Source organism: Crassostrea angulata, chromosome 7 (assembly GCF_025612915.1).
Source record: "Crassostrea angulata isolate pt1a10 chromosome 7, ASM2561291v2, whole genome shotgun sequence".
Lineage (NCBI taxonomy): Eukaryota > Metazoa > Mollusca > Bivalvia > Ostreida > Ostreidae > Magallana > Magallana angulata.
The window spans coordinates 44,420,827-44,437,417 of NC_069117.1; the positions used below are offsets into that span (position 1 = coordinate 44,420,827).

The window sequence follows — 16,591 nt, forward strand, 5'->3', positions numbered from 1 at the left end:
CATTAAACCAAAAATATTAATAATTTTAAAGAAAAATCCTTTATTTTTTCTCATACACTATAAAGTTTTTGCTTGGGCTTTAAGTAGATATTTCATTTATTAAAAAATTTCGCAAAATCATCAAAATAAGGCACGTTTTTACTAATTAAATTTGATTTCCATAAAATTGGGGTAAATCTGTAGATTTCCCACGCATGATTCACCTTGATACCCGTATTCTCTACCAATATTACTTAAAATATTTAAAACTGAATAATTATTGATCTTTCACCTGCGCAAAGCTGGTTTTTACATGCATTTAAAATTTCTTAATCTTTTCAGTTGTTTACAGATAACAGAGAGAATTTCCAAAACACTTATTTATAAACAGTCTTTTACTTTAAAAGAAACTTTCAATCTACAGATTATTTAATACTGATTATTGATATAAATGAAATGTGTACATCTAGCATAAATGGCACCATCTATGTAAAGAAACAAGCGGTTTCATTACAGTTTCAACATAATTCACTTTTAACATTATAATACATTCCCTGAGACCTAACGAAATGAATGCAGATCATGATGTCAAAGTTGATTATTATGTCATACTGTATGACGTACAGACAATAAAGTTACTTTCTACACATCACTGTTAGAAGCCTTATCATACCCTTATAAAAAATCAAAGACCGCAAAAATGCTAAATCGGTTAATCTAATGATTGGTTTATTTGATAATTTTTTTCTGACAAATTAATTATCAGATGAAGCAGAACTCTCTATATATACATTTCTTTTAATTTATTTTGACTTTGTAGCATCAAAACATCAGGTGAGAAGACAAATTATCAAAATGAGGTATCAAGCATTTTTCAATTTATCTACTTATCTGGCAGTACTCATTGAAAAAAAAATTCAATTTCATAATGATAAAGTCATTCTGAATTCAATAAAATTACTTACCCCCAAGATCAGCCAGCATAATTTTGGTACCAGGCTTGACTGTTGTAACAGACTCTTTTCCAAAAACAGTTTTTGCCCCTTTGACTACATAGATAGCTGCTGCCTCTGGCTCCAAAGCAAGTTTCAATTGATCTGATGGAATTTCAGCCTATCATAAATTTTTAAAACATCAGTTTTCGGGTTATATGTAAAACAGTTTCATGTTTGAAAGCTCATACAAATTCATTTGTCATAAAACACAACATTCCTACTAGCCTTCATAGCCTCTGTATCAGTAAAACAAAAGGCCCATGGGCCACATCACTCATCTGTGTTACAACAGCCATAACGCTCATATAAATCACCCTTAATGGAGCATATACAAAATATCTGGCCCCGAGGTTATAAAACTTTTTTCATACTCGTACTCATACTCATACTCCGTACTCCGAGTATGTGCTCCACTGAGTACGACTTTAAAAACCGAGGTTATAAAAGTTTTGGAGTACGTTCTCCGCTGAGTACTATTTGGAGTATGCTCCAAAAACCGATCGATGAAATTTTACGTCAGAGAACGGTAATTCATGTAAATAGTCCTGGCATGTAGGCAAACTGTACATGTATTCATATTAATAATTTATTAACAAAATGTAACACATTATTTACATGTACATATTACCTTCTCCATCTGCAAGCATGGAGATGTGTCTGCATCTATAACTTATGAATTTTTGAGCAACAGAGACGATAAATCCAATGTAATTGATAAAATTATCAACAAATTGTGTTTATGTCAAATCTCTCTCTCTTTCTCTCTCTCTCTCTCTCTCTCTCTCTCTCTCTCTCTCTCTCTCATGAGACTCAGATAGTGATTCATGCATGTGATGATTAAGTATAATTATGTTGTAAGGAACGATATGAATATAAAAGAAAGATGTAAGAATTTACACGGATATGAAGAGAGTATTTCAACATAGAATTTAGTTCGATATATCTTAAGTTTTCCTGGCTTTTATACGATTTTGATATTTTACATGCCAGGAAAAGGTCAGAAACGACGCCAATACAAAACTGGAAAGTCACTGCCCCCAAGTGCATGGATATCTCTTAAGATATTTAGTGAGCAGTTCCTGTATTAGGGAAAACAGGGAAGAGTTTAATTCAAAAATAGAAACATATACTTGAGAAAATCACAAAAATACTGAGAAATCCGTTTATTTTTACACTCATATAGTATACACTAAGGAAATTATATGGGTATTCCAATTTAATTGCAACATACTTAGTACTATATTTGCCTTTTAAAATTCTTGTGAGAAAAAAACATCTAATATCTTGAAGGGGTGGGGTGGGGTGGGGGTGGGTGTTGGAATTGCATCAATGAACATATGCCAAAAGCCAAGGACACACGTAAAGTTTCTCATTTTAATATTTTTGGGAATGTGCACGAGAGTTTAAGAAAATTCACTAATTGAAATATTTTTGAAATTTCCAATTTGAGGACCACGTTAAACCGAAACAACGTGTTCAAGGAAATTGTGTACTAAAGTTGCTGTACCCCTTTTTGTGGGGTTTTATTTATGGTTCAAGTTTTTCTCACTTAGTCAAGGCTTGAAAGTGTGTGTTTAGAATTTATATATACATACTGTGTCATTTTTAATCTTAAGTAACGTCCATTGATATTTTTTAGCAAACCTTTTCCTATTCATCTTTAAAATTCGAAATACATGTGTTAATTTTGATGCATTTGACATAGATATTTGGTTACTTTAGATAAAAAAGGAATAGCTATATGAATTATCTAAATAGTTACTTGCTAATAAAATTAAACAATTTAAGAGATGAATATTGCCACAGCTAAGCTATATAGAGAAAAATCTCTCACATGAAAATGCGAAGAAGCTATTTTAAGTAGTACATGTATTTTCAATCGATTGCATAGAATAACAATAATCCCCTTCAAATCTCTCTCTCTCTCTCTCTCTCTCTCTCTCTCTCTCTCTCTCTCTCTCTCTCTCTCATAAATTCTAGCTTTTATCATGCGGGTTATGATTAATTTAAGTGTTATCTTTTTTTCCTTTTTCTTTTTCTTACATAAACAAGCTTTTAATTAACTTTAAATTACCCGAATTCTCAAACAGAATATATACGTCGATCATACTTAATGTTTTTCCATAACTGTGTATTTAAGAATAAAATTTGATGTCATAACACCAAATTTTATATGTAGAAAGATACTAATATAATACTTAAGACTATGGGGTCACCGGGACCCACCATCCTTATATTTGAGCGTTTATAATCAAATGTTAAACCAAACAATGCATTTCACCTTACGTATACTTAGACATGTATATGCTCTCGATGTTTTAATTCGAAATAAATAATAAAGATCGTAAGGTAGGTGATGTTCAATGATAAAATTTCTTTTATATTTGGAAAATAAAAATCAAATACTGGTAGATGGTTCGGAATGGATACTCTACCTTCCCGCAGTAAAATTAAAAAGAAGTTGCGGCCTATATTAGACAAAGAACACATCTAGATCTCTGCAGCTACATGTAGTATGTATGGTCCCCTAGGAAGCCAAATATGTACGTCATAATTCTAAAAAAATTGCCAATACAAAACTTAAAAATTCAAAATATTATCTTTATGTTTACATCTAACGCCCTTTAACCTGCGTTTTAATTACTTACTGCTGATTCTTGATTACTTTCTATATTTCCAAGTAAGATTGCTTTTTGTTAACTTTCAAAATAGGTTTTTATTATCGATATTTCGAGATAAAAAGAAATGAACCTTGTTCAAAATTACTCAAAATTTCACAGCGTTTTTGACACTACAGAGGAAAGGCGATTTATAAGCCAATATTTTCCACATGCAGACAGTAACTTTTTTATGAAAATTAAAAAAACAAAACAACAATCGTATAGATAAACCACAGGAAGTAGGATTCGCCCCCCCCCCCCCCCCCCCACTCACACACACCAACACCAACTCCTCTTAAAAATATTTAGTTCCAGGGGTAGATCCAGAATGTGAAGTTAGAGGGGGCGTCAGTATAAGACAGGGAGTCTGGAGAGGCCGCTTTGTGGCCTCCAGATGGTCCAGGGCAAAGTCCTGTTGGTGACACAGGGGGCAAAGCCGGCCCCAGAAGCTCCAGCATTCTACAGATTTTGTAGGGTAAAAAGGAAGTCTTTAAATAGACGTTTGAGATATTTTTTCTCGTGATTACCGGTATACTTAAAGTAATAAAATTATTTACAATTTTTAAAGGTTTGTAGATTTAAGACCTACAGTCATCAAATTCCTCTGTCTTGTAGAAATCCAAGAAACATATCCTTTTATTTTTTTTTCTTTCGAATGACTGTAAATTAATCAGTTTTAAAATCAAGTTCAATGGGACAATGTAAATTAATGAAGTTTTAATAAAAAATAACTATATATACCAGCTTATATTATAATAACAATGGAAGAGTCGTTAAAACACTAGTTAGTATAACCAATTACTTAAAGGTGGGTATATGGGTGACTGGTCATATTTGAACCCAAGGACAGCGTAACCAAAATGTTTTTTCCTGGGTTTTTTTAGTTACACCATTGAACACACGCGTTTTCTTCATATTGCACCATTGAAACATGTAGAGAAATCCCCCAAGTTAAAAAAAAAAGATAATTAAGACTCGCAAGTTGTACATTTTCTTTGCCAGAAGGAGTATGATTTAACTTTATTTGGACAATTTTTTTAGGGCGGGGAGGGGGGGGGGGACGCCGGGTGCGACCTCCTTTACTCCGCCACTGATTTACCGCTTATTCTATAAAATGTTTCCCTTTCCAAGTTTTGTGGCATGCAACAAAAATGATAATTGATTAATAAGTAAGTAATAGAAAGCGTTATACTTTTATGCATCCCCCATCCTTTGTAATGTTTAGAACTAACCTACATTTTCACTATAATCAAAAAATGGACCCAGCAAGTACATCTGGTTGAAATTGATTAATAACGATACATGTACATTGATTTCTTTGTTTTAAATGATGGGGTGTATGGGTCGTATTTGACAAAAAACAGAATTCTTAAGAAGTCGAGCTATTCAACGGTAGTATTTTGTACATAGTTATACATGTATATGTACATTAATTAATGAAGCAAACTATCTAAAAGTTATTTTGATAATCTTGGTTGCAGTTCGCCCTTACTCTTAAATTCACCTCCTTTATATCTAGATATGTCATTAATAAAATGGTAAAAACTTTCCATTTTCATTCATATACATGTAAATATGATTAAATTAGAGCGTATAATACAGCAACGTTACAATATGAACAATATTATATGTTTGCACTGCATTTTATTTAGATTAAATGTCTTGAGTACGACTTTGAGAAAGCTTCAAAGCTTACTCAGAAAATCGCATTTTTGTACTCAGCCGGAGTACGAGTAGGAGTATGAAAAAGTTTTATAACCTCGATATCTTGAGTAGGAGTATGATTTGGAGCACGGAGTACGATTTGGAGTACGAGATCGTACTCAAGACAGTTTTATAACCTCGGGGCCTGAACAATGTAGGAGAGTATGTATGTATTTATAAAAAGTTTATCAATTTTTCATTCACATATTGTTATCTCAATTACACATCAAGCCCCTTTTGTTCGTTTGAAAGAAGATTTTTATAGATTTTCTCTATTCATTCCCACCAATACCCATGGAGATCAAAACCAGTCTGAACCTAAACTACCTGAGGATGCCTCCACACAAGGCAAGGCTTTTCTAGCATATTTGACTGTTAAAGATTTTTCCTTATATATTCCTTTGTAAAATTTCAAAACACCATTTTGGCACTTATCTTCCCCCTGGAGATCATGATTTGAACAAACCTGAATCTATACTACCTGATGATGGTTCCAAACAAATTTCAGCAGCTTTTACAGCCAAATTGTTTTCGAGAAGATCTTTAAATGCTTTCTCTATTCTTTAATATATAAAAATTTGACTCCATTTTGGCCTCACCCTTCCTTTGGAATCAAGATGTGAACAACTTATTTGAATTTACACTACCTAAGGATACTTTCAAACAAATTTAAGGTTTCCTGGCCAAATGGTTTTTGAGAAGAAGATAATTAAATCAAAGGCCGGAATGGCCACAAAGGCGTCGAGCTGACATTTTTTTCTTTTATATAGAATAATATCAATAATTTGAATTTCTGTAATATCAAATAATATGTTAGACTTAGAATAGAAAAGTATATGAATTCTGTTTTCTGCTGCTTTAAAATCAAAAATCAGTATATTTTCTTATAAAATAGGTAGTGGTGCTCTTATAATACAATAACTCATCATAGTTGCAAAAATCGAAGAAATTTCAAAGTTTAAAAATATTTTTTTTCTTTCTGCTTCAAACAGTCTTTGAACAACTTTCACAGGTTCATAATTTGAATGTATTAACAGTGTGTCCCTAATTATAATAATAAAACATACATTTATTTATTTCAATAATGAAACAAGATTCCCTATGGAATGGTTGTTTACAAACAAATCCACAACACGTGCTATCTAAAATGCTCGACTAAACCAACTGCATTATCGTTTTTATTTTTTGCAACAAAATTACTAGGTACATTTATCGCTTACATTTATTTTGAAGACCGTGCCCGATAACAAATAAATTTACATCTAAAATGTTATTTCTATCGGGCACGATGTAAGCGATAAACTAAAATAATATTAAGTGAATCTTTACACCTAGGCCTGATTGTATTCATCCGCCATTTTTTGATTAAGCAAATTTATTCTTATGCAATCAGTTGTCAATAACCAGGGAGGCAAAGTTGGGTTTTTTGTACAAATTTAGTTGAATAAATGGAAAATAAATCTTATAATACGTTTAATACTTTAAGGAAATTATTTCTTATGCGCATTTAAAAGGCGTTGCAGAGCATGAATTTTTGGATGATTGCCAATCCAGACGATCGCTAGAAGGCTGCCGAGCATTAGCTCAACGCCTTAAAAATGCCAACATATTCTCAATAATTCTAAATTATCTTTCCTTGAAAGAGGAGATGACTCTTATATTTGAATTCCTTCTAGTCCTAAGGACACTTTGTGCCAAGGTTGGCTAAATTGGCTCAGCAGTTATGGAGAGAAAGTAATAAATATGAAAAGTTCACAGATGGACACCATCCAAAAAGTGATCAGAAACGCTCTCTAAAAAATTATTGTCACATTAAAAAAAAAATGGAATATAAGCTACCTGTTCTGCAGCCTTTCTCATGAACTGTTTAGCTGATTCGTCCCAAATTGCTGGCACAGTCAGAATCCATAGTATTTCATCATTTGCAACATTAATGTGTTTCTTTTGAAAAAGTTCAATACATTCATCCTTTAGGTATTGAATGGATAGAGAAAACACATCAAGCGCCTTTATCGGGTTGTGCAGGTGATCTTCTATCAACATGTCCATGTTAAATGACTAAAAAGTAATTTTTTAAAACCTATAATTACTATAAAAAGCATTTATTTATAAAGATATATTTACATTTGCAAATAATGCTTCCTTATATGAACGTATAGAAAAGCGAAAACATTCAATTCTGTATCAATGTTTTCGTGACGTCACAATGATAATTGACGGTTGCAATATTGTAAACTTATAAACATTGTTATATTAATGATTCTGAATGGTTTGTCATTCTCAAACGTAAATATAAGTAATAAACAGCAATGTTAAAAAGTTCACCGGGATATGAACTTGGTTGGTACATAATCAAATATTCTGAGAAGCCCTTCGGGCTTCACAAGATTTGATCATGTGACCAACCAACTTCATATCTGGTGAACTTTTTAAATTGCTGTTTATTTCTTAAATGAATTTCCATTGGTGAACACCTTACTTTACTTTAAGGACATAATTGAAAAATAAAATGGATACAAGACAAAGAAAATGTTGTATGATAAAATTAAAGTGCTTAAAAAAAAGGCAATTCATTTTTATTTACAAGAAACACTTTAAATGTTGACTTTTAGTTGTATGATTTATCTCTTGGCCCATAAAATATTTACTGACAACATATAAAACATATAAGGTCAACCACAAACCATGCAACTTATACACATCATAGAGATAATGGTAGATTTTTCCTTTTTCAATAATAGCAGTTAGAGAGTAAAAACAAGATATCTGTGAGCCAATGCTCACTAGTAATACCCCCGCTCTGATGTGAATATGCAAAATAAGCAAAGTCAAAATTTAACAGGAAGTTGGCTTCCGATTGGTACAAAAATATACCCCACAATATGGCATGCCTTAACAAATTGCGTGTTAAAATTTCAAGCATCTGCAATAAACAGTTGCTTGGAAATCTTTGATGAAAATTTGTTTGAAAATTTAGGCTAGAAATAAACAAAGTTGTCATTTAACAGGAAGTTGACATCCAATTGGTACAAAAATATATCTCACAATATGGCATGCCTAAACAAATAGTGTTTTTAAATTTCAAGCATCTGTGATAAATAGTTGCTGAGAAATCTTTGACGAAATTTTGTTTGAAAATTTTGGCTAAAATATACAAAGTCGTCAATTAACAGGAAGTTGATGTCCGATTGGTACAAAAATATATCCCACAATATGACATGCCTAAACAAATAGTGTGTTAAATTTTCAAGCATCTGCGATAAATTGTTGCTTAGAAAAATGCAACAGAAATTTTTGTTAAGGATGTACAGACAGACAGGACAGAAGGACAGATGGACAGACAGACACACAAGGGTAAAACAGTATACTTCCTTCTCCTTCGGAGGGGCATAATAAATCTTGCAATGATAGTAAAATAAGACACGAGATTACATGAAACATGTTGAGCATTAGTCTCATGGTCGAACAACACGCATAAACAGCTGCAATTAATCTTACAATCTTAAAAAATCTTGTATCACTCTTGCAAGCACACAAAATATTGTAAAACGTTTGTACTAATGTTCATGCGTTACATAAATCATTGCAATAATTTGGATCGCATTTGGTTGCGTCTGAATAGTGTGCATGTCCACTATTTTGAGGAGACTTGATGCGACCACAAAAATGCATGCAACAAATGCAAGAGCTCGTGAAAAGTATGCGATAGCTCATGCAAAGTAAAAAAATTCTGATCGCAAAAAGTTGTAACGTGCTCGTGCGCCAATTGTAAAAGGGGCTGTCTTACCTTTTTATCGTGGAGCAACATTTTGAATTGGTGGAAAAATCTATACTCTTCGTCGTTTCCATCTTCCACTAATTCCTTGAAGATTTTTTCTGCTTCAAAACCAAATTCTATAATTTTATTTTCTTTATTCAAGAGCAATGATGTTGGTGTTTTTAGTGATTCCAAAACTTCCTTCGACTCAGTTTTCCATTTCCCAGATGTAATATCTAAAGGATCATTATCTTTTCTCCAGAAGGCATATCCGGAATATGTTGTTCCGAAATCCAAGGCAACCACAACTGACCACCACTCTTCTACAGAATTTTAATTATACATTTATTTACCACAATAACTTACTCTTGCACTCTAAAACATTCATTATAATAAAATAAACAGGCGCAAGAGATAACAGTTTTAAAGTGAAATTGCACAATTACTGTAAATAACTTATTTTACGCAAGTAATGAATTCTGCGATTCCGCTTTTTTATATTAAATCGTGAGAATATAAAATCACTAGAACAAATTATTTTGTTATTATATTTCCTATAGTTCAAAACTGTGTGAAAAAATATGCAAAACTTTAAAATCAGTGAGAGCTGCTTCTCGTGATATTACGCGGATAAGCTATATTAATTCCTCGCTTTTAATTAGGAATCTACAGTATGCAAGAGTTGAGAGATACCTTTAGATCCATCGTCACCAGAACGTCCAAATATTCTTTTAGGTTGTACTGCAGCCTGAGCTTGATGCATTGACCTTGGTTTTGGCTCAAGCTTTATATGTCTTTTCTTTGGTTCAAAACGTTTTGGTTTAGATTCATCTGGTTGTCTCTTACTCTCTATGAGGCCATAACTTTCCCAGTCCATCTTACTATATGCAGCCTCTTGGGTCATGTGTGAATCTTCAACTGGACAAAATTATTTTCCAAAATTGTACATGTCGTAACAATATTTTCTTCCCATATAAAAAAAAAATATCTGAAAAATCTTAAATAACACATAAACTCAATATTGCCCTTTCAAAAGGTCATGCATTGTAGTAACCCTTTTACAATATTGTTACATGTAGGTAATGGGTTTTGTGGCAATAACACTATAGAGCACAATACTTCCTTTATTATGTCATTTAAGGTACCTGTAGATATACAACAATATTATATGGGGTAACTCACTTGTACCATCAGAGTTTGCCCATTGGCAAGTTGATAGCATTTTATTATGTATTGTATTTTTGTCAAGTAAAAGGTTTTACTGTAATAAAGAAGGTGACTAAAACAAGAGGTCCATGGCCCACATCGCTTACCTGAGGTAATAAAATCAGCTTTATGGAGTTATATACAAAATATCTTAACAATGTTGTATAATAGATCCTATGATAGATTGTATAAAAAATTTCCCTGCATATTCTTGTGTTTATCATTGAGCCCCTTTGAAACAAGATGATTTTACAGTCATATCACGTATTGGGCATTGCAGTTCCCATGATGATCATAGACAACTGTTTATTTATGGATTATAAACCTACATCAAACTTTGAAACCCTTGTGAGTCCAGAGTCTAAACAATTTTAAAGAATCAACAATAACGTAATGTCGCGTGTATAACACACACTTTTGTTCAGCCTAAATTTGATCAAAAGTGGGGGGCGCGTGTTGTACAGAGGACTAAAATTTTACCCCAATTTTTTCAAACCGTGATTCTTGATACCACACGAGTAAGGACTGCCGATATAGCGTGTTATGCAAGTTGTATGAGTGTATACTAAATTAACTGCATCAGAAATACCTTATTCTTAGATTTATTTCCATGTATTGAAATATTTATCCTCTCTCAACACTATTTCTTGCATCAAACAAGTTTAAATATCATCAGTGTATTCGCCATTACGTAAGCAGCCACCTGTTGACTCGGGGCGTGGTCAATGTTTGTTTAACAATTTCCGGTGTCAAAAGCATGCACCTGTTCACAGGGTGTTTTCAAGTGCATGAAGATTAGCAACTGTAATGATTTTATCAAACTTGATTACTTCATGTCCAGTTATACAGGCTAACATTATTGCTTCACATAGACACTGCTAAAAATACATCGATCATTTGTACGACTTGAATATGACAATATACGACAAACATACGTTTCTTCACAATGTTTATTTAACAACAATCAAAGAGTTTGACTATAATAAATCAATTAAATCAATTTTTTATGTTGTGTTGGTTTATATCTGCAAATATTATTACTTTTAAGCATTTAAGTTTTTTAGGAATAATATAAATGTTTTCCTTTGTAAAATTGGACATCCCTCCCCCAATGTGGTCCAACCCTATTCCTAAAGTTTATGATTTGACTATTACACTATCGGAACTGACAAAAGTTACAGCTTTTCTAAGCAAATTGTGTTTCAGAAGATGATTTTTAAAGATTTTCCCTATATATTCATATGTAAAAATGTTAACCCCCTCCCTTTGCGGCTCCACCCTACCACTTGGGATCATGATTTGAACACACTTAAATCTTCCCTACCTGCATGAGGATGCTTCCACACAAGTTACAGCTTTTCTGCCTGATCAGTTTCTGAGAAGAAGATTTTTAAAGATTTTTCTCTATTGTATATTCCTATGTAAAAATTTGCCCCTACTGTGGCTCCACCCTACCCTTGGGAATCATGATTAGTACAAACTTGAATCTATCCTACCTAAGGATGGTTTCACAAAAGTTACAGTTTTTCTGGCTGATTGGCTTCAGAGAAGACGATTTTTAAAGATTTGCTCTATATATTCTGATGTTAAATTTCGACCCCCCCCCCCTCCATTGTGGCCCCATCCTACTCCTGGGGATCATGATTTGATCAAACTTGAATCTACACTACCTGATGATGCTTCCACATAATTTTCAGCTTTTCTGGCCAAATGGTTTTTGAGAAGAAGATTTTTGAATGATACCAACAAATTTTCAATGATTTTTAATTATCTCCCCTTGAAAAAGGGCATGACCCTTTATTTTACAAACTTGAATCCCCTCTACCTAAGAATGCTTTGTGCCAAATTAAGTTGAAATCAGCCCTGAAGAAGTCGAAAATGTAAAAAGCTTACGGATAAACGGATGGACCGACAGACGCTGCAAACAAGTGATCAGAAAAGCTTACTTGAGCTTTCAGCTCAGGTGAGCTAAATATCTTGTAAAGAAACAGTTTACCGACCAACTTCAAGTTCTCATCAAATGTGTGAAGTTCCCACAATGTGCATACTCGGCTTTCATCTTATTGTAGATTAAAACACTCTTTCCAAAACAGATTTTATACTTGCATTAAATAATAATTCTGAAGAGGTAACAACTTGTGATCTTTTTTTTGTTTCACCAAATAAAGACCATCTTTGCACGATCTACTCCAGTTTATAATTCATGCCTGTGCGCTTTCATAATAGTTGAAAAAAAATGGACTCTACTTTACAGTTAACATTTTTGAAATATATGAGCCTGAATTTCAGTCTGGTTTGTTAGGTGTCTCAATAAATATTCCCATCCAGTGCACTGACTTTAATGTTTTCTTTGAAACATGTTTACGCATATCTTTGCATCTAATATTCAAATAAATGAAATGCCTAAATATAGTGAAGTGAAGCATGAAGAGTGCTCTAACATTAATATAATATATGTGCATGTAGTTTAATAATAGAAATATATAACTATTTCAATCTCTTATTTACAAATATATTGGTGTGTTGAGCCACAATGAGATATTAGATTGATGCATAGAGATAGATTTTGATTTGAAACTTCAATAAATTGAAAATGATTTTCTCAATTGATATGTGATCATCTTGAAATACTCAATATGAATTTCTATCTATATATATTTTACTAAACTCTTCATCAAAAAATCCTTTTATTATTTTTAATCAATATCATTTCAGTTGTACATATATTCAAAAATTCTAAACAGTATATATACATGCATTTTCAAGATACAGGAAGGTGATGCTGGACTCTGTGTATCAACTGTTGATGCTCCTACTAATACTGTGTATGCTTCGTGTTACAGAGTGTAATCATGTATAAAACGCAATGACAACATTTTCATTGGTCAACACTCAGCCAAGAACTAAGTAAAACCAGCTGCAGTGGTGTTTAATGAGCTGTGTTGTAAGGTTTCACTCAGGTTAAAAGTTTGCTTACCTTCTTCTCCTTTCCTGATCACTTTGTATTCACATTCAAAGAGTTTTTCCCCCTTGGAGCGCTTGCATGTAGTTCTTGGAGCTAAAAGTTAAACAAAATATTTACAATATATGTACTATGCGAACATATATAAATAAATGAACTTTTTCATTATTTTTGTTATGTATACTCACATCTGCTAAAAATACTCTCATCTATTGGCATTTTGAGTTCATAGAGGGGATTTAATTTATAGCTGTCCAAAACATTCTTAAAAGCAAGCACATAGGCATCATTCACGAAAATAGACATCAGGAAATTGAGAGCTCTCTCCTTGCGACTCTTGCTCATATCAGATTTAACTTTGTCCATGGGATTTTCAAGAAAACCACACTGCTTGAATGTTTCCTCTATGAATTCTGATTCTAATTCATCAATCACCTCGTTCAATCTTGAAAGCAATCCATAACGAACTTTTTCTTAAATATAAAAAATCAATTACTTTTTTCATTCATGAACACATGTAGTAATCCCAAATTGGGAACAATTTCATCAATAAGTAACAGTCTCTTAACAATACCGTAAAGTCTCGTGAATAACACACACTTTTTATCAGCCAAAATTTGAACAAAGTGGGGGGTGAATGTTATACATAGGAACAAATTTTCCCCCCCATTTTTTCAGGCCGAGATTCTGGATACCAGGAGGGGGTCTGACTACCAATATCACCCGTTATGCAAGTTGTACGAGTGTAAACTAAACTTACTTAGTCAAAAATACTTTATTCTTTATTTTATTTCCATGTATTAAATATGTATCCATTCTGACCATTATTCCTTGCATCAAACAAGTTATCACCAGTGTATTTGCCATTACGTAACCAGCCACCTGTTGACTCGTCGCTTGGTCAACGTTTGTTTAATGATATCCGGTGTCAGAAGCATGTTGCTGTCTCGTGGTTCTCAAGTGCAGGAAGATTAGCATTTATCATTATTTGATTTAACTTCTTTGTGTCCACTTATGCAGTTAAACGCTATTGATTTACATAGACTGCTAAAAATACATTGATCATTTGTACGACTTCATGAGGATATACGACATACATACTTTTCTTCACAATGTTTATTCAAAAACACATACTTTTCTTTACAATGTTTATTTAAAAACAATCAAAGAATTGAACTATAATTAATCAATTAAATCATTTCTTTTGATGTTGTTTTGGTTTAAATCTGCAAAGATTATTGCTTATAAGCACTTTGATTACATTATCAACACATGCGTATCCATGACTTTCAAATGTCTCCATTAAATTTTTGTTTGTTTTTTGGGTGCATATTACACAAAGGAACAACAGTTTTTTCAACATTTTACACCCAACTTTTGGGGTGCATACTATACGCGAGTGCATGTTATATACGTGACTTTATGGTGTTTATTGCAAATACAAATATTTATCATTACATGTACTAACCTGCTTCCTGGTGCATATTTTCAGATGGCTTAATTTGCTCAACAATGTCACTTTTCCCTAATTCATGTAGCGATTCAAAAAGTGCACCATAGGCATCTATTCCTTTTACAGTTGGCAACATATTAAGGAGGCATTCTACTTTTCCTTTTCTTGTATTCTCACTATTGATAGCTGTTACATTACTGTCATTTAAAACCCCTTTTTCAAGCAATTTTTTGGCCAAGATTGATGGTTCCAACTCTTCCACAAGCATGTTCCAGTGTTCTTTCACTTTTATTTCCTTATCACTGGCCATTGTCTGATCACCTAAGTTTTTAAAAAAAGAGAAAAAGAAAAAGAGAAGTATTATGGCCGGTGCACTTAATTTTTCAAAAAGGTGTACACCAGTTACACTTTTGTACATCAAGTGGTGTAGCATTTTGGCGTACACATGGTGTAAACTTTTCTACACAGAGTCAGGGGCATGTGCTGTTGTCAACTTGTTGAGTGTATTACTGACATCAATATGGCTGACGAATGTTATGATTGGAAACTTGAAAAGTAATATAACGGATTAGAATTAAGTCACATTGAAGTTATTGTTTTGTGTGAAAGCCAATACATTTGAGAAGTGTTTATTTTGTTTCATTTATTGGAAAAAAGCTGATGATTGTAGCTGATTAACATTAAATCCTATGTTAACACTCCAACATTGTCCGGCATGTTTTTACTTATATAACAAGATATCTGTGAGCCAATGCTCACTAGTGATACCCCCGCTCTGATGTGAATATGCAAAATAAGCAAAGTCAACATTAACCAGAAAGCTGGCATCCGATTGGTACAGAAATATATCCCACAATATGGCCTAAACAAATAATGTGTTAAAATTTCAAGCATCTGCATTAAATAGCTGCTGAGAAATCTTTGAGGAAAATTTGTTTGAAAATTTTGGTTAAAAAATAAACAAAGTCGTCATTTAACAGGAAGTTGACGTCCGTTTGGTACAAAAATATATCCCACGATATGGCATGCCTTAACAAACACTGTGTAAAAATTTCAAGCATCTGCTGTAAATAGTTGCTGAGATAAATGTGACAGAAATTTTTGATATGGACGGACAGACAGACACACAAGGGTAAAACAGTATACCCCCTCTCCTTCGCAGCGGGGGTATAATAACTTCTCTACAAGAAATTTCTTGGGTACACATACAGATGTGTGAGAATAGAGAAGAAAATTTCTAAACATAGTATGCATTAACACTATATTGCCATGTTGCCCCCCCCCCCCCCACCTCATGTCCTGAACCCCTGACCCAGGGGCCAAGAATTTCACAATTTAGATAGAGGAGTTAGTGGACATCATAACCATTAATTCAGTTTTTTGCCCACATGTAGCGAAGTAGAGAAGAAGATTTTTTAAGATTTTAAACATTTTTACAATATGGCCATATTGGCCCCACCCTAGAGCCTGAACCCCTAACAAAGCATTTAGTTTTTAACACATATATATGGAAGTAGAGAAGAAGATTTTCTAAAATTTTAATACATTTTAACTACTATTGCCATATTGGCCCAAACCTAAAGCCTAAAACCTTGACCCAGGGGTCATGAATTTCACAATTTTGGTAGAGGGCCAAACAGACATTATAACCAAGCATTTAGTTTTTAACAAATATATATGGAAGTAGAGAAGAAGATTTTCTAAGATTTAATACATTTTAACTATATGGCCATATTGGCCCCACCCTAAAGCCTAAACCCCTGACCCAGGGGTCATGAATTTCACAATTTTGGTAGAGGGTCTCATGGACATCATAATCATGCATTTAGTTTTTAACCAATATATATGGAAGTAGAGAAGAAGATTTTCTAAGAT

The 16,591-nt window shown here is 33.0% G+C and overlaps 1 protein-coding gene across 1 annotated transcript in view; it reads right to left on the reverse strand.

Annotated features, from left to right (window-relative positions):
• The window catches only part of LOC128192800 (uncharacterized), a 71,045-nt gene that overhangs the window by 11,160 nt on the left and 43,294 nt on the right, over positions 1-16,591 (reverse strand). Inside the window, exons 10-16 of the mRNA XM_052865779.1 lie at positions 14,732-15,037; positions 13,452-13,736; positions 13,279-13,359; positions 9,789-10,013; positions 9,126-9,418; positions 7,178-7,396; positions 945-1,092 (exon numbers count right to left, since the gene is read on the reverse strand). Coding sequence (XP_052721739.1) covers positions 945-1,092; positions 7,178-7,396; positions 9,126-9,418; positions 9,789-10,013; positions 13,279-13,359; positions 13,452-13,736; positions 14,732-15,037 — 1,557 coding nt within the window. The remainder of the gene's footprint in view (positions 1-944; positions 1,093-7,177; positions 7,397-9,125; positions 9,419-9,788; positions 10,014-13,278; positions 13,360-13,451; positions 13,737-14,731; positions 15,038-16,591) is intronic.